The sequence below is a fragment of the Dromaius novaehollandiae genome, chromosome 16 (assembly GCF_036370855.1).
Source record: "Dromaius novaehollandiae isolate bDroNov1 chromosome 16, bDroNov1.hap1, whole genome shotgun sequence".
Lineage (NCBI taxonomy): Eukaryota > Metazoa > Chordata > Aves > Casuariiformes > Dromaiidae > Dromaius > Dromaius novaehollandiae.
In genome coordinates this window covers 1,658,163-1,683,444 of record NC_088113.1, presented here as the reverse complement: position 1 = coordinate 1,683,444, position 25,282 = coordinate 1,658,163, and the positions used below count along the sequence as shown (strand labels likewise).

At 36.2% G+C, this 25,282-nt stretch overlaps 1 protein-coding gene across 1 annotated transcript in view; it reads left to right on the top strand.

Annotated features, from left to right (window-relative positions):
• The window catches only part of ITCH (itchy E3 ubiquitin protein ligase), a 66,510-nt gene that overhangs the window by 19,121 nt on the left and 22,107 nt on the right, over positions 1-25,282 (top strand). Inside the window, exons 2-10 of the mRNA XM_064521268.1 lie at positions 8,726-8,816; positions 11,386-11,524; positions 13,982-14,106; positions 15,371-15,508; positions 17,179-17,221; positions 20,449-20,618; positions 22,203-22,437; positions 23,404-23,499; positions 24,900-25,074. Coding sequence (XP_064377338.1) covers positions 8,747-8,816; positions 11,386-11,524; positions 13,982-14,106; positions 15,371-15,508; positions 17,179-17,221; positions 20,449-20,618; positions 22,203-22,437; positions 23,404-23,499; positions 24,900-25,074 — 1,191 coding nt within the window. The 5' untranslated portion in view covers positions 8,726-8,746. The remainder of the gene's footprint in view (positions 1-8,725; positions 8,817-11,385; positions 11,525-13,981; positions 14,107-15,370; positions 15,509-17,178; positions 17,222-20,448; positions 20,619-22,202; positions 22,438-23,403; positions 23,500-24,899; positions 25,075-25,282) is intronic.

Genomic DNA, 25,282 nt, shown 5'->3' with positions numbered 1-25,282 from the left:
ACTGCTCATCTAGCCTGTACTTCCTCAGCTTGTTTATGAGGATGTTATGGAAGACGGATGTTCAGTGTTGCCTTTGAATCTGCACCTCACTAATGTTTATCAGAACAGCAGCCTGTATATTAGCTCTGTAAATAGTTAAAATAAATATATATACAGCAAAACAGCGGTGTGGCTTTTGTGTTAGCTAGCATATCAGTGCTGGCTCTAATCTAGCTTGTACAGTTATTGATAGCAGTGGAGATACGACGTCATGAACTTACTTGCATAGCTAGCACACACTTCTGTACCTTGCTTCTGTCAGGCTCACACAGCACTCAAGGAAACCCCTTTTATGGTTTCCTCGCTCGTTAGCTTCGCTAGCTAAAAACAAGTTGGCATGGCAATGCTTGCCTATGCAACAATAGCATTTGCACTGAAGTGTAAATCTATTTTGTGATGTTGCTTCTGTGCCTATAGTTCAAAGAATTGAAAAAGTTTGAAGTGTGCTTTTTAAAAAATTCTTGAGTTGTATGTGAACATGATGCATAACTGCTGATATTACATATTACTCTTGCGTAATGAGAGTTACACATTTGCTCTGAATAGCTGTAATATAGTTATAGTGTTACTTTTGTCTTGAAGACATTCTAGGTGCAAAAGTTATTTTGAGGAATTATGAAACTTGAGCTACTAAGTCAGTAATTGAACCTAGAGTCTTTTTTTGGACTCAGTATGCACTGTATTTCACATCTGGTCAAAACACAATTTAAGCATCTGGATTTTAGATTTCAGCAGCTGTATTATGGCAGATACTATTTTCAGTGCATCGGTGTAAGTGCTGCTCACATGCAATAATGGCTAAGGAAGCTAAGCTGCATTCTGCTGCTAAAACCCTTTTCATTTCCATTCCTTATGCAAATATCCCCTGGAGCAAAGCTCATAATTGCTTCCCTTTCCAACCTCTACTCAATATTCTTATAATCTGTGTCTGCTCTTTCTTTCCTTGTTGATTCTCACACTTATTTAACTTTTGTATTTCTTCTTGTTTGGGCAAAACTGACTGTGTTTCTTAAAGCTTATTCTAAGGAAAAGCCAATAAAAATGTAAAACAATAGAAAGAGTGTGCAAAACCATTTTTTAAAGGATGAAACTTGAACACTTAAAATAGGTGGGGATTTACTATCAATTTTTTTTAAACAAGAAAGTTACCAAGCTAACTGTGTCTACTCAGGCTTACTAGAGAATTATATTCAACCTTTAATAGAAAGAAACTTTGTTATCATGCAAGCCTGCAGTCAAGGAGAGCTTACAGTGTTTGGGTGGAGGACAGTGTTTGTGTTTAAGTTGTTACACATAAAGTACAATATAAGCATGAGCAAGTGACTTTGAACTTTCTCTGAAATATATGTCTAATCTCAACTGCATGCAATGCCCTTACATACCTGTTGATTAAAGATCAATGTGCTGTAAAAGGGACATAGATATGTTACATCTGATATGTAGATATTTAAACGAAATTTTGTATGGTTTACACTTATTCCAAACGTCTGTTTTCCTATCTGTGCAGTGAGGTTTTCAAGACTATTGTTAAAATTGCTCAGCATAATTAAAGTAATATTTTTTCATTATTGCAAATATTTTACTGGTTCATTAGTAAAATCGTAAGTAGTAAATACGCTCTCTGGGTCGCTACACTTCTAAAGACTACATAATGATAACAGTACTTGTATAAAGAAGGCTCAACTATCCTGAAACTTTGAGGGAAAGAGCAGTTCAGTCTGTGTTCTTAAAACTGATTACTAAACAAACACTATAAAAGTGTTACAGGGGCCAAGCATGTGCAATTATTTCAGTATTTTTTATATTATAAAGAGCATATGCAGCATATTTTCAAAGCTATGCCTTAGTAATATGCAACCACAAAATTTCATTCTGACGTAGTTATGTCTTCTGTTCATTGAAATGAATATATCTGACATAAAATTACCTTCTTAGATAAGTCAGTTCTTTACCAGATAATCCTGTTATTGAATGAAATCACAAGTTAAACTGGTATGACACTGCCTGCAGATCTTTAAAGCCTTAGATAGCATTTTTCTTCTGTTTATACCCCTTGATTTTTTTGTGGTAAGAAGCTCCTTCCCTTTTCTTACCTTTATTTTGATGAAGAAGGGCTTAAAGCTTCTCTTCTCCCCACATCTTCTCATGATTTGCTAAAAGAAAAATAAGTGAGAGGACTCTCCCTTCCTGCCACCTTGTTTCTGGAAGTGTCGGTAGTATCTGGGTGTGTTCCTCCAGAATTTCTTCCTCCCCGGCTCCCGCACAAAGTTGGGTATTGAAGTTTGCTGTCTTGGATTAAAATGCCACTGGTGATGATGTAATGTGGCCTAACAGCATCAGTTCATGCCTTAGGGGAGGCTTTCTAATAATGAACTAAGGTTAGAGGTGGGAGTGAAAGAGCTCTGACTTCCAGAAGGATTTGTGGACCAACTTCATTACTGTAAGGCAGAGTTATTTTAAGCCTTGGGTTGTTTGGACCTGCCTGTGCACCAGCAGTGGCATGTGCAGTTTCTCTAACTGCATAACATAACTGTAGTTGTCATCTTGTTAGGATGTTGTATTAAGCATGCAAAAAAATACTGTAGCTACTTGTATTTGAGTGCAGCTGTCCACAGCATGTCTATTGCCTTTTTTTATTTCCCCCACCATTTTCTTCGTACCGTGAGTTTAATGAATTCTGAGTATCTGCTTTCGTACTGCTCTCTCCAAAAGTAGAGATGAGACATGTTTTGCATTGAACAGCCAAAGCATCAAGTAGTTATCAACCTGATAAAACCTAAGGAGATCTCCCTTGAATCTTAGCATTGGGTTTGATTTAATAGAGATGTGAAGTACTATGTGTGAACCGACTTCATCACAACTTAATGGCCCTGTTGAGTGGTGACATACAATGGTGACATACAATGGTCACTTGAAGGATGGATGGGATCAACTAGTAGCTGGCATTGCTTCACTTTTTGTCAGGACCAGGAAGAAGCTCCGGTTCTGTGATCCCTTGGAGTATATTCTGCATGTCAACCCCTTACTGTGTTCTTCCCTAGGCCTCATAGGCTACCATACTTATTTCAGTAAGTCTGCTTTTCCAAAGGTGAAAGGTAAACTTCTGAAGCTAATGTTGGCTGATGCATCTACTCCCGCTCTCTCTCTTTGCCACCCATCTTAAAATGGTAACAATTCCTGACTCGTTTTGCATGCACAAACGCAAAGGAAAAATCATGAAAGCTGCCTTTCAGCTCTTTGAAAACAGTGTTTGCTTAAAATTGAAGGTAGTCAGATGATTTAAAATCAACAAGCATTGCTGCATAGTTCAGTGCAACTTTCTGCTGGGACCATATGAACGGCGACCAATGCAGTGTAATTTATCTAATAATCTACACGTTATTGTAGCGTGTTACAAAAACAAATCCAACTGGGAGGATATATGCAGTCACTGAAGTAATTCCTGTAAGCATTTGAATGATTATGTCTGCTGATTGAAAACATTAGTCTCATATTATGCTGTATTATTTTATCTTTTTGTATGCCAAACAATTTCCGTAGTCTCGTTTGCTTCCTAAGAAAATTAAGCTTATATGATCATGCTCTGAGTGTCTTTTCTCCTGCCTCTTTTTTCTACCCCAAATAGGGGAAAAATGACAGTATTAGCTCACTATAGTTTTTTTTTTTAGTACTATCATTTATGAAGATATGTTTATATTTTGTTCTACTGCAGAAAAAGAACTTGAATAGCCATTCTCAGTTGTCTAGAATCAACAATTTTTAGGTAATAGGGCCTTCATTAGCTTCAACTCATGGAAGTACTTGTTGCATTGCAATGCATTTATAAAGCTGATACACCTTGTTTGTAATGATTTCTTGAATGATACGTTTGTTCATAAAATCATTGTTTATAATATCGCTTCAAGGCAATTGTTACATTCCTTTCAACTGGCAAGAGGTTTGGAAATGTAGTACAGTTAAAACACTTGTCAGTGTTCGTAATTTCATGCACGATGGCATGGTTGCTCACATAACTGTTTGTCTGGAATGATAAAATTTGCTTTTGATAGAATCCTAAATATTGCCAATATTTTAATTAAAAATCCATTTTAATAAATGGATTTTTTTCTAATTATTCAATAATATGTTGTCTTATTTTGTGGTTCTGTTTGTAAACATGTTTGAGCTGAACTGATATGCAATTTTACTTTTAAAAATGGCTAATACTGTAGTTTTTTACTGATTTCTTACTAGACAGATTTAATTTTTGTTTCTTACATAAACACACACATACAAAGCTTAGCTTATATTCTCACTGAAAATGTAAACTAAACTCTGTTTCCTCGAGCACTCAACAACAAAATAGCATAGTAGAAGTTTGTCTGCGAGCATGTTACAAAAACAAATCCAGCTGGGAGGATATGTGCAGCTGCTGAAGTCATTCCTGTGAGCATTTGAATGATTATTTCTGCTGACTGAAAACATTAGTCTTGTATTGTGATGTAGTATGATATCTTTTTGTATGCCCAGTTTGAGTTTTTAAAGTTGCAGGTAAAATTAATTTAACCGAACTGATACAAAGGCTTGCGTGAAAACTCTTGGTCCCAGTCTAGTTACGATGAAGTACGCTAAGGGGAAATGTTGCGTGTGCTTCAAAAATGAACTTTGGCTTTTCTCATACAACTTTTGTATAGGCCATTTTAATTCCAGTCAGCTGTAGATAAACTCAAGCCTGTGGCTGCCCAGGAATGGCTAAATCCTTGTTGCTATTGATGAGAATGAAAAGAAGGGTAAATCATTTCAGACTGAGTTGCAAATTTTGGAATCACAGAAAGAAATCTGGTTATTCTTAATCTTTGAGATCGTTTTGGGAATTTCCTATGTAATTTTAGATACTTTTTTCAAAAGTGCACAATCGTTTAAATGAATGCTGTTTTTGTATCAAATTTATTCAGTGTGATAAACATTTCTTCTGTTTCTTAATATCAGTGCTTTTCACCATGCTTGAAGCCTTCTCTGTGCTGCATCAAACTTAAATACATTTTTCAGTACTGCAGGGATCAATCCAGCCAGAGCAGCTTGTAAAATCTTGCTGTTTGACTCACGGGTGCAGGTCTTTTTTCCTGCACAGTGTGGAATGTGTGGATGCTTCTATGTTGGGGGAAACAAGTGAGACTTCTATAAAACTTGCTTTTAGCTAGTCGATGTTGTAACAGGAATAAAACAAATAAAAGTTTTGGAACATGTAGAAGACTCATATAACATTAAGAAACTAACTTCGGTATTTTTTCTATCAGGTAAGGTCAGTGGTGCAAAAGACCGTAGTAGTAGGATAGCTACTTTACATCAAAACTAAATGGGAAATGTTTTTTAATATGTAAATGTATTCAATATGAGTTGCTAATATATGCAAGAGGAGTTAAGTGCTAAAAATTAAGTATAAAAATAGAAATCAGCTGGATGTGTGTGATTTATAGGGTTATTGTTTTTTGCTGTCTCTCTGGGCTCCTTCAAAATGTTGCTCATTTAATCATCATGGATTCTTATTTAAATAACTAAAGTATTTTTAGCTTTGTTTCCTAAGGAAATGAGGTTTACGCAGTTACACTGTCAGCCTGTCCGGTTATGCTCTCTCCCTCCCTTTCCGCCCCCGTCACCCCACAAACTTCATTACTTTTTGATCCATCCTCACTAAAATGGATGGGGAGGGAGATATCAAAGATGATTAAATAGGAGTTATATATGCGAGTTATGAAAAATCTGGAGAGAGTGTATATATGTATGGCAGGAAAGAGACCTAAAGTGGTGCCTAGCTGAGGGGAAAGCTGCCATGTGAGTTCGGTGGTGATTCCTTGTTGGATGCCTGGCAGCGCATGCATGTGGCTTGGGACTGGTTATGGCGCTTGCTCACTTTTTCGACTGGTAGTTAAGGGGGAATAGAGGAGGCGTGGGGGTCAGGTTTTAGGAAACATGGAAAGAGAATAAAGTTATTGATGTGCGGGGCATGGTTAATTGGGACAAAAAGATCTAGGACGGAAGCTTGCTTGCTGCTTCTTCCTATGGAGCTTCCTCCGGTTAACTAATGAAACTTGCATTAAGTGAAGAGCCTCTGAGTTTTGGCAAACGCGCGGTGAAACAAAAGTCTTCGGTTTTATTGTTCAAAAAATGATTGGAAACTTTACTTCCCCTGAGAGAACTGAAAAATGTATAACATTGTGGTTTCTTATTTTCAGGAGCATTGGGAGGCTAGTTGCTTGAAATTTGACTAAAGCTGATTATTAGTAAAAGCTGCAGGTCTCATGTAAATACTTGGACAGATCAGTGTGGTGATAAATTAATTTGTGTGTTTGCAGGACAGTCATGTTTGTTGTAATAAAGCTACTAGAATTTATTTTCCTGCATATTTTCAATGAAAATGAGATCAAATATCACTAAGATTATTTAATGAGTGTATTTTTCAGGCTTATAAATGAAAATTAGGTTTAGCATATTTCTGAATGAGTGTATGCTGTATGTGCTTACCTTATGACTTCAAATGCAATTATCACCTTCAGTAATTGCATTTGTATTATGTGCAATGTTATTTTTCCAGGTGGAAAACAGCAGCTCTTATTTAATGCAAACTGCTTTAGGCTGTCTTATATGTCTGTGTTGGTCTAGACTCTTTATTCAGCTGCTTTCTTAAAGCATAAGGAATACCTACTTAAGTTTGGTAGGTAGAACTAATTAAAAGATCAAACTTAAGAATTGTCTTCTAAAGTCTGTTAAATTTTAGATTGCTTTTGAAATGCTTATATTAAAAGCTTTCACACTCTAGCAAGATTTAGATTTGTGTGATTCACATCTGGAATCTAGCAATTAAAAGCACTTAATTCCATCAATAGCACTATAAGCTATTGCAGCAAGTTGTTAGTATGCTTTTTTTGGTAGTGTCATGTTTTCCAGTAGTTAATACTGGTATCTGCAAGCTGTAACATGCAAAGACTTCCTATTTTATCACTTTTGAAACGTGCATGGAGTTACCAATTTCACATTTTCACAGAATGTAGACTTTTACTTTAAACTGCAGCTTCTAAAATGGAATTTGTGATATTCAAATCTATTTTCCTTTTCCAAATCCTATTTTGCATGGCATGCAGATGGTAGCTTGTTCGCTTGTTATTTAGTTTGTTTGTGCTGTTATCAGTTGGGAAATTTGTATGTATAGCCTTTTGTATTCAAGATACAAACATCAGCGGCTTAAGTTAACATGTTGCTTTCTTTGTTGGAAATAATACTTGTGCGCAGCAAATGACCTGGGACCTGGTATGCAAAACCTGGTCTGCTTAAGGATTCGGATTTAGTGGCACACCAAAGATGTGCAGCAGTGGGTCAGGAGCTTTGCACGCTAGAAATAGCCAGCTGCTTGGCTAGAGTGTCCTCAGAATAGCTTAGCAGCATGCGCTGCCTCTCAGCCGTTGGGAGCTCAGAGAAGGGTAAGTCGGACATGTAGGTGGGTGAACAGTGTTGCAGTAGGTTATGAACGCAGGAGACTCTGAAGAGGTGGCACAAGGGACATGGCATGGGAGGGACTGAAGCATGAAATCTGCGAGGGAAGTGATCTTCAGTGGGTAATTCGGAGAATGAACAGGCTATTAAAGACTCCTGTGGGTAAATCCCGCTGTGGATTTATTAATATAGATATTATAATACCATATTATATGATAAATCATATAATAATATTATAATATATAGTATTACAAATACATAGATTTACCATATATTGAGCTGCTAAGGAAGGTTAAGTTGAGGATACAATTTAAAAACAAATAGGGGATGAGGATATCTGAATATTTCCAACATAACCTTTATTTTAAATTAAATACTACACCATTTCATGTCTGTCTGTTAATATCAAAGTTATATGACACATCTTGTCCTTGTTCTCCCCCTTCCTCCCCTGCAACCAGATAGTGAATTAAATTCAAAGTGCAGTAGGAATCTGTTCACTTCAGTGTGTTTTGCAGAGGGTGGTGGGACACTCAGGCTGGTCTGGCTTGGGGGTGTGGTAGAGGGGGAAGGTTGGGCTGTAAATGAAGTTCGTCGCATACACTTTCAGAAGTGATGTGTTTCCTCTTTAGGGAAGCACTTTGTAGAGTTTCGGACCACATTTGTAGACTTCATCTCACCAAGTGGAAGCAAAGACACGTAGAAGCAGGCTTTTCTGAATTTGAAATTTACTTTTTAATTTGTCAGTTCTAGGATTAATCTCATTTGGGAGAAAGGAGGAATGGTTCCTTTTTAATCTTTTATTCCTCTCCCGGTGGGTTTTGTTTTGTTTTAAAACCAAGTAGGACTTGTCTTCAGTATGTAAACTTCTTATCCAGGATTTATGACATCAAAAAGGGCAGAGATTTTCAGACATAAGAGATACAGTAAATTTTGCAAAGATTAGAACATCATTTACACTCACTTAATTGGTAAATTAAGAGGACAAAATCAAAAGACCTTTTTTTGCCTAGGACATAAATTTTTGCAGTTGATGTAATGGTAGAGACAAGGCCCTTTGTGGACCATATTTCATACGTTGAGAAAATGGAAAGCAATTAGAAAGAAAACAAGTGTGGTGATTTTGCTTCCAGTGTAATGTATCTGCACATCAAAAGGCAGATAACTTGGTTTTTAGGTTTTCTGAGGTTTTAAATTTTTACATTTCCTCTTCATCCAGATTCAAGATCCAGCCCATATTATGGCTGGCAGTGGGTCCAGATCAGGATCAGCCAGTGGATTTTCCATGAAATCGCAGCTTCAAATCACCGGTAAGTCTTTTGAAACAATGTATCCTTTTCTGGTTAAAAAATGTAAAAAAATAAGAAGGTTTTTTGCATAATTCAGTAGAAGTTACTAATATGTTGTGTTTCAGGAAGTTTTGAGTAGTACAAAACTCGAAAGAAGTTGCAAACTAAAATTGATGGTGTTACGTCATCATGACTTAGCAGAAGCATTGCTATTTTATTCAGGGTTTTATTTGAAGCGCCTTTTTGAAATGATAGGTTTTCCTGTGAGGAAGGAAGAAATAAATTATTTTTGAATGTTAAGTCAAATGTACAGAACAATTCTCTTTAATACTGCTTTCTGTTACTAACACCTTACATAACATTGAATCTAACACTTTCATTTAATAATCAAGCTGAGTGAATCTGCACTGATGGTTATCAATTTTGACTTCTTGATTCTCATTTGTCAGCACGTTTTTGTGGCCAGCGTTGTAAAGGAGCTTTAATCAAAGTGTTAGTGAGAATATTACTGTAAGTGAGCACCTGCAGATTGCATGGGAATGGATTCACATGGCATACTTCTTGTCGCGCCCCACCAAGAGAGTAGCCGTTCAGTTTTCATGAAGTTTTCTCACTTGTTCTCTACCTGGCAAATATTACTGAAGTATCAAGTCTGAATCCTGAAGATGGGAATGGGAGGACTGTGGATGTATGCAGTTCTTTGTTTAGAAGCAGCAAGTGTAAATTTTGCACCCTTAATGTGGAGGATATGTGGGTATATGTAGAAGTTTCACAAACTTTATATCGTGGGGATAAAAAGAATAATCAAAAATAGGTGGGATCTTTAAAATAGGAAGAGTGAAACTAAAAAAATTATATACTGCCTCTTGCTGCCACAATGAGATCAAGTTTTTTTTGTCTCAGTGGGCCATGAGACTTTAAGAGAAATCTTGTGTCCACAGATAGGTGTTGGAGAGAAAGATTGATGAACTTTGCAAGGAGGTATGTCCTCCCCATAGCCACGTAGAGCAGAGCTAAAAATGAAAATGGTGATTCCTGTCTAAGGTTTGTCCTGTTAAAAGGCCTGCAACTCATATAGAGAAAATGAAGCTGAAGAGATGTCTCCTGTTTAGAATGGAGACTCTTGAGATGTTTGAGTCTTAATTTCTTTAGAACTTCAGCCACAGTCTGCAAGAAAGCTATTTCCTGTGCAGGCGGGCTTTACCTTTTTCTGTAGAAAGTTCTATAAACACCTCTTCCTCCTCTTTTAGTTCTGCTGTCTCCATTATAGATTTAAGTGAGCAGATAAGAACCTTGAAAATATATACGACACTGCAGAGTTGTACTGTATCAAACCAGGTCTTGATGTCTTAGGATAGCTAATGGTGTTGAAGCATGAGATGCTGTAATATTTGAATACTGGTGATGGAAGGGGAGTTATTCATGAAGACTAATGGTAGCTAACTGAAGAAAATTTCCATAGGATCTTTGTAATATAAAGAGAAAGAAGTTCCCCTGGGAGCAGTTCAGAGCAGTTTATACTAAGCTACTTCTCTAAATCTCTGAAGGAGTGTAGGCTATAATGGGAATCTAGGTAGATTAGCCATATGGGCTTGAATTAGTCTGCCTTTTTTCTTAAGCCTATAGTGCAGCTGAGATGGATGATGAAAATAGAGGAGACCAGGCTGTCATTTGTCAGAACAGAATGGAGTTCACTAGCCAACTAGAAATGGTCATATATTGGTTTTAAGTACTGTTTTGTGAGCTTAATGTTGTTGAGGAATCCAAGAACATTCCTTATCTGTGAATCAAATAGACATTGAGGGTGGACAGGTGCACCCATACATTTCTTTGGCTAAATGGAGGCAGCAGCATCACAACGTTTGACAAAATAGCATCTCAGTCAATGACGTTGAATTAAAAACAAACAAACAAAAAAAAACCAAAAAACAGGAGAAGGATGATGGGTGGTTGCTGTCCAGACATTAATATCAAGAATATATTCATTAGCATGAGTAAAGCTCTAAAGAGTTCTAAGTCCTGTCCAGGTTTGGTTTTGTCTAGAAAAGTAGGTAGTTATTGAAACTCAGAGTATACCTTTGGCTAGTTTTTCTGGAAGTTTGCTTTGCTGCAGAAAACTTAACACAAAATGCATTTCCTTACTTTTATTTATTTAGTTAGTTTTGCCAGAAGTGACAGGAGCTGCCCATGACTCTTTAATGAGAGAGAGAGATCATGTTTTGGGCTTCTTGACAAGTGAGTGTAATAAACTACAGGAGTTTTCTTGACTGGTGGAAGTTGTAGAGGATATTTTTGTCGTTCAACACATAGGTGTGTTTGTGGATCTTATACTGATGATTATCAATTAGAGCATCTGATCCTCTAGAAAAAGTATTGCTGCAAGTTTTAGGCTTTCATATGAGCAATTGCATTGTATAAATGGTCTGGAATGCAAGAGTAAGTCTTTCGTGCATTTACTGTATTTGTTCTCTTAAGCATTGTTGTCAAGCATCAGTGACCTCACACTTGGATCCTGAAGCACCCAACTGAAAAACACCATTTGTAGTTGAAGTCTCATCAAGTCTATTGTTATTTTTCTCTTTCTTAACAGTTATTTCAGCAAAACTAAAAGAAAAAAATAAATGGTTTGGACCTAGCCCTTATGTGGAAGTCTCAGTAGATGGACAGTCAAAGAAGACAGAAAAATGCAACAATACAAATAGTCCGAAGTGGAAACAGCATCTTACAGTGTAGGTTTGATGGTTTTGCTTTCTGGTTGGATTATTTGAGCTAAATTAATGCTATGTAATTGAAATTAGACTTAAAGGTTGGGTTTCTTGTTTTTTTTTCTTTCTTTTTTCTTTTAAGCAATGTGTTCTGCTTTACATGATATGAAGATATCTGTGTAATTTCTGGAGCAAATGTGATACCACAGTCTGGAGTATATGTATCTATAAAACAATTGCATAATTTTCCAATAGAAAGGCACAGTGCTGAAGAGGGAATGCATAGTGTATTAACGTACGTGGCATATAAAAGCAGCTTTAATTGCATGAGTAGTAAGGAGAGTAAGGTAATTTGATAATAAAATTGACAGTGTCCCATGTATGTTTTTGTTGCCATATTTAAGATTACAGCATTGTAAAAATACCATGGCTGGAAAACATAGCATAGTTTGCATAGCAGTGTCGATTGTATAGTATGTCATAGCACTGTTAGCGCCATCTTGCACACTTCCAACTTCGGTTACAAGTACAAAATTCCTGATGAGTTCGTGCTCACAAAATACGAAAACAACATTAGTTTCAAGAGGAACACAGTTACTGATGTTTGTTTGACCCAGTGTTTGTGGTGAGATGATAGCAAGTATAAAGCACAGATATTAAAAAAACAAAAAACTGTACTCTCAATGGCATTTTTTCCACAAGAATGTGTGACATGAAACATTGCAATAAACACCACTCTTCTGCTGGTACATTTGTTTACACTTAAGCCACAGATTATTAGTCTTGGGGCACCTTGAACATTTGTGTCTGATGGAAAACCTCTGTGCCTGTGCATTTCTTGTAACTCTGGCCATTGTGAAGTTAGTTGTTAGAACTCACCTTATTTATATTTTCCACTGTGAAGAAATATATTAAGAAAAAATGTTCCTTTTGTGTTTCATGCACATCACTGTGCTAAGATTCCAAGAGCAGATTTTTTTTAGCTTCTATAACCTACTTTTTTTTTTTTTTTTTTTTTTTTTAATGTTTGTGGCTTATGCTACCCAAGTCCACATAGTCATACATGGACAGTTTTTGCTCTTGTTCATTGTATGCTGAAAAGAGGCACTGAATGCATTTCAGTTTCATTGAAGATTCCACAAATGCTATGTAGAACTTAGTGGAGTAAGTGTCAAAATGTTTCATAAAACACATCTTGCTTACACTTGGAATAGTAACAAAAAATATAACTGCTTCTGCAAGTGATATGGACTATAGCTTCCTCTTTTAAAAGGCAGTCTGTTAGATGGAGCTGCATATCCTGCAGGGGTTGAATGTTAAAAAAACAAACACAGAAATCTATGAGCATGGTAATCTAGACTTCTCAACCATGTTTGAGTGAAATGCTCTACTGAGAAAACAAGCAGCTGTTTGTACACCAGCCTCTAGCAAGTAAAGTACTTTAAAATGTTAGAATGTTCTTTATAGGAAAGGAATATAGATATTAAAAATAACCCTGATGTTGATGTTAGGGATATTTTTGGAAAAACAGAAATAGGTTCATACAATGTCAGCAACTAATATTGACATAAATTTGTTTCTCTGTAGTCATGCTTCTCAAAACTTAAGGGAACACATTTTTATATCAATGAAACAAGTCTCCTTTAAAATTAAAGAGAAAGTGAAAGAAATGAACAGTGAACTCTTATTTGAATTATTTGATTTGGAATGGAGAGAAACTGAAACAGGCCTGAAACCTGTTCTCTAAGAACATAATCAAATTGGGGTACCATCAAGGTAATACCTCCTGCTCCTGCATATGACGAGGAAAGTTCTTTGAATCATTTAGTCCTGGAAGGTGTAATCTTTCAGTCTCAGGAAATGCATTTTGCAACCAGAAGTATACTAGTAAAGTGTTAAATAATTTTATATATATTCCTGATTCTTTGTCGCAGCATGATTTAGGTATGTGGCAGCTTATTAGGAGAACAATCACCTTTGAAAATATGAAAAATAGTTTTGTGTATGTCCCTTTTTATGGAAAGTCCTGAATTTTCAGATAACCTGCTCAGCAAGCAAATTAGTTGTCTTACCTCTCTATGTGAACAATTCTAACATCAGGGTGCAAATGCTCTGAACACTTACGAAATGTGAAACTGCAAGAATAAGTCTTTTTTTCTAATCTGGGATACACTTAGATATTAATTGCGAGTTGGTAATTTTTCTATAGATACTTCCTTAAAAATACTCAAACTTTTAACAATCTCAAAACAATTTTGACTTTAATGTATCTTTCCTATATGATAACAAGAAGATGACTGCATTTTAAGATGTCATAATTAGCAAGGGCTTAGTGTTACCACCATTATTTCTTTATTTTAAAATATTTTTGAGTATTGTTCAGTACACATGGTATTCAACAAATACCATTACACAGTGTTCAACTCTTTTTTTCCCCTTTTCTTTTCTTTCTTTTTTTTTTTTTTTTTCCCCTCCTCTCAGAATTGTCACTCCTGTAAGTAAATTAAACTTTCGAGTCTGGAGCCATCAGACACTAAAATCTGATGTTCTTCTGGGAAGTGCTGCTCTGGATATTCATGAGACTTTGAAATCAAACAGTATGAAGCGTAAGTATAAGACAAAAAATACTTTGGAACAGAATTTGTCGGACATTATCTGTAAATTTGAGCACTGTGTGCAAACCTTTAAAGACTCTAGTGGGCCTTAGGAGTTCCTTTTGCTACAGACTTTTGCTAATACAGATTGCATTTAAGAGCTTTCTCACACTTGTGCAGTGTGTGTGTATATATATATTTAATATTACACAGTCTGCTATGGTGTCATTGAAAATGTGGTGTTTTTCACTTTACTAGTATGTGCAAGAGTGAAAGCCTAACTGAAAATGGTGTCTTTCCTTTTACATTACTTAAGAACAAAAACTTTGACATGTTTCTGATTTCAGACCAGGAAATAAGTGAAATTTATTTTTTTCTGTTCTAGATAGTGTTATAGAGGTAATGTATTGTTTCATGCATCTCAGAACTATTTAGCCTTTAGGCAGTATGTGCATCCTATGAAGCTTGAAAGGGGAATACAGAATGCTACGCACCCCATTACAGAATTTATGTTGCTACAACATACAACCTTGTGTTCTCATCCTTGCCTTCTGTCCTTCAATGGAGTGTTTGCTTCTGACCTTCCAAGTGTGTGCATCATAGTTGCAGCATGTTAGTAGCATTGTAGCAAGCTGTCCTCCTGACAGCGTCACTCTTGCTGAATCTGAGTGATAATTACCTTGGGTAACTACCTTGTTCTGTATGACACCAGATATCCTGCTGTAATTCAGTGAATTTGGTTCAAGCCATTTCATCAAGAGTGCGTACTTATGATTGTGTTTCACTGTGACATGGAGTCATTTATCCTGCAAGTATCTTTGGTCTAGGGATATGATACAAAATCTTCTCATTTTAACTGTAAATCTTGTGGTGATTAGATAAATGTGGAATGTTTTAATCTGAAGATAGAATTGATATCTGCCCTGAATGAAGAAAAATAAGAATTACATTTTTAAACTTCAGGTTTTTGAGGATGGCTGTTGTATTTGCGTCAGAAGTGTGGGCAGAAACTTGAGTCTCAAATTCTGCTGTAATAATGATCCTTTCCTTAGGTAGCAATAGGTTTATGCTTCAGTTTTCCTCTTTTCATAGAAACAATATATTTTTATTCATATCTAGGAATGATTAATTTTATGCAAAAAAAAAAATATGGATGCAGAGCTGTGCTTCTGGGATATTTTTCTTTATTGCTGTGGTCTGTGATTTGCTTCTTGAATAAAATGTACTTTTTTGTCATGTAGTAAGATAATTTCTGTTTTTTTATGTACTTTTTCAGTTGAGCAGGTAGTTGTGACATTGCACCTTGTTGGTGACAGAGAACCAGCAGAAGTGGTAGGAGATTTGTCTGTCTGTCTAGATGGGATGCAGGTAGATCCTGAGCTCCTAACCAATGGTGATGCCTCAAGTGTAAGAAGTAAGTAATACTCAATTCAAGTGTACAATGAATGCAGTCTGTGGTGTGCAAAGCTTTTTTCTGGAAGCTTTAACGCAGTATTTTACTAATGGGATATCACTGGTTACTATAACTTCATGTTTATAAAGACCAGAACTCTTCTGTGCTTTTATATGAGGTGGACTCACAGTCCACAGTGAAGATTTTCAGCCTTACTGTAATGCTTATTCAAGCAAGGCATTTCTTAGGTTTCTCTTTCTTTTTAAAGACCAAAAGAAATTGCTTTCAAATTCCACCTAAATGTCATAGGAATATTGAATTAGCACATTAGCATTTCTTAAAGTTTTTAATTCATCTTCCTTTGAATCATGTTAATAGATGAATCATGTGATCTGAGGGCATGAGGTTTTCTTTTTGTAAAGAAAAGCTGAATATTGGGATTGTATGGGGCTTGTAGAGCAAGGTTGAGATACGTTGATAGAAGTATGTAATGAAAGTAACAGTTTCCTAATATATATTTATTTTTCCTCTATGCTTTTGCTTCTTCCCTTTACTGAAGTTCACCTACTGAGTTGAGAAAAAGGTGCTAGTAAAGAAAGAAGGCAGGTAGTGGAATTGAGTACTGTGTCTAGTTTTGGAATTCCCAGTACAAGAAAGACATTGATTTGCAAGTGGAAGTTTAGCAGAGGGTTTCCAAATGATCAGCAGACTGGAGCATGTGAAGAAGGAATGAAATCTTGCAAAGACGTAGCACATTCCTGTTGGGCAAGCTAAAGGTGCTCATAGGCAGTTACATTGTTTACTCAATAGCCTTTTAAATCTTATATTAAGATGTTTCAGTTTCTGGAATTAAAATCACTTCCTTGTATGACCCATTAGCTTCACATTACCATAAGCCTTTACATGACTACATTCTTCTCTTTGACTTAGATCTGTATGTAGTTCCCACCAAAACTGGTAACAGACTTCCTTGCTAATAACATTTGTTTAATTCTGTGGAACTGAAGTATTTGTGCTGTCTACATGAATGAGTGGTTCAGTGCTGCATATTGAAGTATTACGAGTGCTGGCACAGAAGGCAAATATTTGCAAGGTAGCTGAATAAGCAACTGCAAAATGTTTGCAGATCTGGGCTGAGCTGCTATAATTCTGTTTGGAAAGCAGCCAAGCTGCACCTGCTTGAGTGCCCTTATGCTAAATAATTTACAGAGCAAGGCGAGGGTCAGGGATAGAGAGCCCTGGAAAGCAAGAGCCTTGCAGTTTTGTGCTAGCCAACCGGAGAGAGAATTTTAGAGAAGTTGGAGTCCTACCTGCTTTCCCTGTCCTCATCAAAACAAAGGTGAAAATATGAAAAGCCAGATCCACTTGAAGAGTGGATAAAACTGCTTGTTATTGCTAAATAGACAGGAGAGAATATGTGTGTGCTTGGGAATACTCATACAGTTAAATAATGTCCTGTTATATCTTCCATAAGGAGAAAATATTACTGCTTTTATACTTCAAAGCAGCAGTGGTTTAAAAAATGAATATACATAAACACACACAGTCTTGAAATGAGACTATAGAGAAGCAGCGTGTAGTGTAGCACCTCACTATTTGAAAGAAATCTGAGCATTAAAGACTTTTTTAACTTGAAAATCATTCAGAATGTTGCTTATACTTTTATTGTCTTTTTCTTTCTGGTATTTAAGATCCTACACAGAATGATACCTCCAGGGTAAAGAATGATGCACGGTAAGACTTTTTTTTTTTTTTTTTTTTTTTTTTTTTTTTTTTTTTTTTTTTTTACTGAGAGGGAAAAAAAAGAACAGAAAATTCTGAGTGTGTCTTGCAAAGGTATCTGTTAAGATCCAAGCAGATTCTTAAACAAAAATACTGTAACCATTGCACATTCAAATACAGAAAAGTCAGTTTAGTATCAGCTCTATTTTCTAGCTTCAGTTTGCCTCCATACCTGAATGATCTTTTGATTTTTCCCTTCATGTTCCCCACCTCCCCATGAAGCTTTGTTTTAGGAAAAATCTCTCACTGGAGAGATCATAACACCTTTTTAGCATTATAAAGGCTTTAACTAATGCCTTTTGAATGTGAATTTATTTAACTATGTTAAGTGTCTTTAAAAACAAATCAATTACAATTTTATTTAACATACTAGAATAGAAACCTTTTTCCAAAATTAAGCAAAACTGTATTGTATCGGTTCAACATATTGTCAAGCTTTTGACTCTGCGTTTGATAACTCGTTCTTTGCAGATCTATACTGTGTTTATACGCAAGCTCTCTGATTAAACTGTTTCATTTGAACAATTATAAAATTGTATGGATTTCCCTACTTTGGTGTCAGAACAGTTACTAGGGTTTGGTTGGGTCTCCAGTAGCAAATCAAGCTGGCATGTTTTAAGATGTGAATAATCCCAGTAAGAATTCATTTGGTCCCTGCCCTGAGCCATACCAAAATTGGTGAAAGGTGTGCACAATTCACGTGTATTATCTTTAACTGATATTCACTGGGTAATTTAAGCTGAGTTGTTCTCTGCAGCTGAAGTGCATGCATGTTCTGCTGGCTCTGTTGTGAGGATGGCGATTTATGTTAAGAGCTCTAACAACTATGAGACCAGTGATGTTTTAATGCCACAGTAATTTGCTTAGTAAATGTATGTCTTAAATAGAACTGAAATATGCCTGATATTAAGATGAATCTCATACATGAATTTATGTTTATGGTTCAAAAAATGTGAGTCTTTTCACATGCATTATTCTTAGATTTATAGCTTTTCTGAAAATTCTTTACCTCGGTGCAGTTTTTTTCAGTATCACAGGTAAATTCTGTGGAATGCTTTGAGGACGTGTGGTTGTATCTCTGAACTTGACTATCTCTGTGGTGAGAAACTGTTCAGAGAGTAGAGCAGCAGTAGACCTTATTTTTGGGAAGGAAAATTGAGCAAGCAGAAGTTTAGAACTAGTCTAAAAAGGGATTGTCTCACTCCAAAGTACAGAATATTTCTAGTTTTTGTGTATGTTGAATGTGGTCTCCATTCTTGAGGTTCTTCCTACATCTCAAAATAGAAAGACTTTGAGAATTCTCAGTGGTTAACGAATTTGTAAAAAAAAAAAAAAATCCTCACTGGTGAGTAAATGGCACTAGTTATTTTCACACAGATTTTTGTTTTAGAATTACATTTAGCTTTGTTAAATAAGATACCAGAAGCTCTCTAGCACTGGCAGTTTTTTAAGGTCCACATAGGATTATGTATCCTGCTGCTTGGTGGGATGAAAGTGTGACCACACTCCATGATAGATTGACCTTCAGTGAGCTCAGAGTCACTTCAGTTAGTTTTCCAGTGCTACAAGTATCTTAACAATCTGTACAGTGCACTATACTTCTGGATGACATTGGGAGTAGCTGAGTTAAATTTCACCATTCTTTTATAGATCATGAATATAACTGCCTTAGTTATGTAGTCTAGAGTCTCCCCATGACAGTTTTATTTTTGTTCTGTTTCTTTTCACCCTCAGAAGAATGTTTTCCAAGCTTGGGCATTCAGAGTGTCTGGGTGTTTGAGTAATAATAGCTGCATAGTTTTAGCACCAACCAGTGGAAATCTTGGTGTTCATTAAAGGTCCATTTTGAGGATCCTTTGTATGGTTATGTCAATGATCTGAACTTGGAGTATGTCTAGCAGTGCTTGTTGTTATATGTATAAAAATGTCTTGATATGGATCATTATATCTTAAAGTGACAGGTGAAATATATGAAAGATAAAAGGTTAAGCTTTTTACATTACAGGTTCAGGTAACAGCACTGTGCTTTCTGCAGCTGAGGAAAAACTAGGCTATAGTTCCTACAGACTTTAGATCACTAATGATTAGTACATGCTTGCACAGTCATTTAGTTTTATGTTTCTTCTGAGTTGATGTGGTATGGTATAAATTATCATGTGCACCATACCCGATGTAGAGCAAAGGTATATTTGACACTTTGATATTGAAGTCAAATATACATGATTTTATTTGATCCTCTATGACTAATGATTTAAATTAAGCCTATCTACTTGCTTTTATTTTGTGCACATTTAAAAGGATGTGTTGCACAGATTTTAGCGGTACTGTGTGGAAACCGTAACTTAGTTTTATTACCAGGGGCTTGTGTATTTGAGCTGTCAATCCACTAGAATTTTTAATTGACAGTCTTTTTACTTTACTGAACATGCTAATTCTGAAAATAAAATGCTTTAGATATAAGGATTCAGATACCTGAAACTCTACTTATGGAACTACAAGTATATCAGAATACTATATAGCTAAACATAACCGAACAGTGCAGCATGGCTGAGAACTGCTATCTAAAGTTTCTGAGGGCTTGAAAAGTTGAGGATAGTAATTCACAACTATTTGACAAAACTTCAACACTCAAGTTTGAAATTCTCTGTTATGCTGTCCTTTAGACTGATAGGTTTGAAACAACCAAAACTAGGCACTTCCAGAACTGAGTTTAGGGGAAAACTTGTGTATCTTAATGAAGTCTTTTAAAATTTTCGAGCATACTGTCTGCTCTGAGCATATTCTCGCCCTGTGGGGCAAATGCATATAGGCAGTTCCCAGATCTTAGTCAGCTTCTGTTCTCATTAGAACAAGCAGAATTCACGGAGGGAAATAGCTCAGTAGCAAAATCCCCAGGCTGGACCAAAGGGCAGGTGTATTGAATTGGGAAATGAAAAGGGATTTTCAGCAATAGATGTTAATATATATATATATCTCACAACCTTTTCATCAACTGATGCCTCATACACCTCAGAAGATAAACTCTTAGTATGTTTATACAAAGATATCATAATGACAGGTTTTTATCATCTGTAATGAATGTAAGAATCTCACCTTGTTGCATTCTAGTGTCTTCCATAAAATTTAATGTCTTCCATAAGTTCTTACAATAGTTCTCCGCTCTGTCTTTTTCTGCAAAGGACCAACTCAAATAGCCTTGAAAGCTGTGAAGATGCAGCTCCCAGTGAAAACAAGACTGTTAATGGCAGTGATTCTCCGTTACTCACAAATGGAGGCTATAAACCTTCTAGACCTCCCAGGCCTTCTAGACCACCTCCACCCACTCCCCGTAGACCCACTTCAGTAGCTGGTATGTATTCTAGTGTCAGGCATTCATTTCAGAGCTGTTTATAAGCTACACGCTGTTTGAATGAACATAGCCATTTCTGGTACTGTTTTTGAAATACTACCTTTTTCAGAGCAAATTTCTTGTGGGCACATTATTTCTAAATGATTATTTGTAGGTTGCCTTCACTGTATGTTGTTTAATCATGGTTCCTATTATTGGAAATTTCTTGCTTCAGTGTCTGCTAAAGAATGATTGCAATGATACTGCTAAATATAGTGGGGCTGGTCCAAAAGAACATGAGAGTGCTACCACTCCGCTAAGACATCCCATTGAATTTGATGAGACTTCATTAGGAAGAAATCTACTGAAGGATTCACAGAATAGTCCTAAGTTGATCATACTAGGTTTGAAAGACTAGCGATTTTTTTTTTACAATTCTAGTTCTAAATAGCAGCGCTTAGTGTTTTGATTACTCTTGCATTGAAACAGGTAGATGTTTTTTGTTATCTGATTATTTACATGCTACAATACTTAACACTTCTTTTAAATTTTATAACTTGGTCTCTGATTGCTCCCCAAGGAATCCATCTTAAGCTATATCCATAGCTATGTAGTGTATGTCATTTGTATTTTGCTGTAGAATGCTTACAAAACCTTACCAGAATTGCTTTCTAAGGGGTTTTAGTGGATTCCCTTTTGTCTTTGTAGCAAAGAACAGACCATCTTAGTGGCTTACTAGGAACTGGGAACTGTTAAATGTGATTGAGAAACAGTTGCATTGAATGGCAATCCTCTAATGCAGCCTAGGAAATCTTAGGCGAATAGCAAAACAGAATTTCATGCATACTCATGAAGTAGAATGACTCAGAAGAAAAAAAGTACTCCTGAAAAGTTAGTTGATAAATGTTTTTAGGTAACTCTTTCATCCTCATACACTGCCATTTGTTTCAGTGGTCTCATTATTACAGTTGGTAAATGCTGATTCTGGATGGGAAACTGGGCTATAGTAATTACTTCAAAAGATGAATGCAGTATAGTTCAGTACTAAGGCCTGACCTGCATATAACTTTTAATCCCCCCTGCCCCACACACACACGTAACATACATTTTAAAAATATTTTCACTTCTTTGTATCTGTTTCTTTCCCCCCACTCCGCCCCCTAGTCCCCCCCAATTCTTTGCATGTAGATGTCGGGTCTCTTCTTGGAAAACTTATGTTTACCATATCTTAAGTTATTGCAAGTAATAAATGATGAATAGCTAGCTTATCAATGCAAGGAAGAAGGTTTTTGTTTATAATTATTTAGTGTTTACAGAATACAGACAGCTTGTTTTGGTAAAGATTATATATTCTATCAGAAATACCAAAGCTGTGCAGTTGCTGGCAATTCTTGGATTAAAGCATTTCTACAAAGTCAGGCAAAGCTTCTTCTGAGTTTTGTGTAAGATGCAAAATATGTGGCTGTATGTGTGCACTCTGTGAAATGCCAGTTTTTGCATATCTGCTTTTATAATTTATAATGTCCAGAGTAGATTGGTGATGATGATAATTAAAGAAGTTTCAGTCAGAAGTTTTATCTCCCATCTTTATCTCTGATGTCACAGGAAGTGCCAATGGTCCTTCATCCACATCCACAGAAAATGATGGGGCCAGTGCAGGATCCCTGCTGGGTACAGCTGCAAGTGCTTCTTCAGAACAGAGCCCCGAGGGCGCAACAGCTGGAACAACAGCTCCTGCAACTGCTGCACTGACCACACCTCCAGTATCAAGACAAGTCCAGCCAGTAAATCCTCCACCTCAGGCACTTACTACAGTCAGCCAAGGTCCTCTTCCACCTGGGTAGGAGCTCAATGATTTTTTTGTGGTGATGTATCTGTTCATTTGGTTTGGGCTTTGGATTTTTTGGGAGAGGTGAGAGGGATTGGATTTTTGTTGTTTCCCTTTTTTGTTTGTTTTTTTTTTTACTTACAGTAGGTATTACAAAACAAAACATTTGTAACATCTGGCTTTTACCACATTAACAAATATCTCTGCAATACTTAGTTTGGAGGTTTTCATAACTTTGATTTGGTAGGAAAACAAAAACTTCCCAATGTGAATAGCGTAACTGGTGAAATGTTATCTGCCTTAATTTGCCAGCAGTTGAAGCAGTACGTGGGAAAAGTTTGACTTACCTCACAGAGTAATTCTGAAGTACAAAAGCAGTCTTGAAAAAATCAATTGTCAGTTTGACTTTGATTTCAATACAAACAGTAAATTAATATGCTTTTTTCCCATGCTGTATTTGATACAAATGCAAGAGTTATGCAGCATTTGGGACACTGACTTATACCAAAAATACATCATCAGTGCCCTTCTGAAGAATTCTGCATATGTATGATCTGTGCAAAAGTTACATATTGGGGGAATTAAATTAAATGAATCTTACTATTCTAACATGGGATTATGCTCAACAGGTTACATTGTTTTGGTATTCAATACACAACATTGTTTCATTGCTTTCTAAAATTGTATACGTAGGTGTGAAATTTAGCTTCATTTTCCCATAACAGGCAGCTGTGTAAAACTTTCTTGTTTTTATTACTTGTCTAGTTGAAATAGAATTACTGTCAATGTGGATGTTATACCACTGTATATTGTACAGCATTTTGGTACATCTCGTCAACCAAATATTAGTTACAAGTGTTTTATTTGCAGTTTGTTTTTATAAAATGCTTATTTATAAAGTGTCTCATAGTTGCACAGCAGATGAATGGTTGGAACAGTTTTATCTGGAGAAAGATAAAATTATTGTTTTATTTTTAGTTGGGAGCAAAGAGTAGATCAACATGGTCGAGTATACTATGTAGATCACGTTGAAAAAAGAACCACATGGGATCGGCCAGAGCCTCTTCCTCCAGGGTGAGTTGGAAAAGTCATCTGATTGTCTAGGATATATCTGGACTGGATTTATCTAAAGTTAATTGACTGACAGTTTACTAAAGCTAGCAAGCATATTTGTAAATAGTAATGTGAATGCAGTGCAAACAGTTGCTGCAGGATATCTCTGATGAGCTCTACAATAATAGCGCATAGTATGGGAAGGAGGGGAATGTCAAAGATAACAGAATCGGAATTTAGCTTTACTGTCAAAGATTAGGCAACTGCATGTATATTGAGAAACTGGTCCAAGTTAAAGAAAATAGATGCCCCCAACTCTAAAAGAGAACCAAAACTATAGAAAGGTGTTTTGAGATTAATCTAACTATTAGCTTTGAGCAAGAATGCCCTTGACTACTCCTTTATCCTGAGGTTACTCTTTCAGGCCTTTGATCATGTCTCAGGGTTCCCAACTGCTAATTTACTGTGCTTTTATGAAACAGCTTTGGTTATCAGGCTTTTCCAGCTGTTAGTGTCAGAACAACCAACAGTGTTAGTCATTGTTAGAGCCTGTGTTCACATTTGTTCCATTTTTCTTATTTTTCAAAAACGAAGACATAAGAATTGTACTGTTATGCTTCATTCATTCTCAAGTCATTCGCTCGTACACTATACAGTTTACAAAGTGGAAACGTGTAAGAACAGTAAGGAGAACTTGATTTTAAAGAGCAAATCAAGCCTGCAGAAAGTCTCATCAAGATAGCCCACCTGTCGTACTCGGTTGGTCTTAAACTTGGTGACAGGATTAACTATCATATTGCTAAAACTTGTTCAAAATCTTAGTGTTTTCACTCAAATTTTGTAAATAATTTATATGAACTGAAAACCAAAAAACAACCCCCATACACCAAATTCCCCTTCCCCCCAGCCATTCCTTGTTTCTGCTAAATCAGACTGAACTTGTGCTAGAAAGGGCATAAGGTAATCTTGTGTGGTACAGGCCAACGTGTCAGGGTTTTTGTGCATTTTTTTTTTTTTAGGAGAAACCAGAAGGCTATTATCTTCAGGGGTTGGGAGGGATAAATGCAGTAATGACAGTACAGTAATGGCAGTGGTTTATGTAGTACTTGAAAAGTAGGTTTAAACTGCTCTGAAACTATTTTAAAAGAATTGAAAGAACAGTAAATGGGATGAGTCTGATTTGGTATACGATTGAACAAAGTGAAAGTCATTCTGTTCAAAAAGAACTTCAGCTTTTTAAAATTTTAATGGAGGGTGGGTAAAGGGAGAAAAAAATGCCTGCTGATGAGCCCATACTTTTATATCCGGTTCCAAATGCACTGTCTCTTTGCTTTGCAATTAGTCTGACCCTAAAAATGCTGCTTAGCCTTTAAAATTATTGTGTGTTATTGAGAACTGTTGCTTGTAATTTTTTTTAAAAGCTGGGAGCGACGAGTTGACAACATGGGGAGAATTTATTATGTTGACCACTTCACTAGAACAACAACATGGCAGAGACCAACGTTAGAATCTGTCCGGAATTACGAGCAGTGGCAGCTTCAGCGCAGTCAGCTTCAAGGAGCTATGCAGCAATTTAATCAAAGATTTATATATGGGGTAAGGAATGTAATGCTGAAGTTAAGAGAAATGCCTTTTCCAGATTCTCTACCTATTAGATCATAATTTCTCTTTCTTTTCTGCGTTTTGAAACTATGTACATACTTTGTTTTTGGGAATGCTTGTGGTAGACTTTTCCCAGTAAAGATATCAGACTTTAATGGTATGTCTTATTCTTTGCGATATATTGTACCTTTGTATGTGGTGT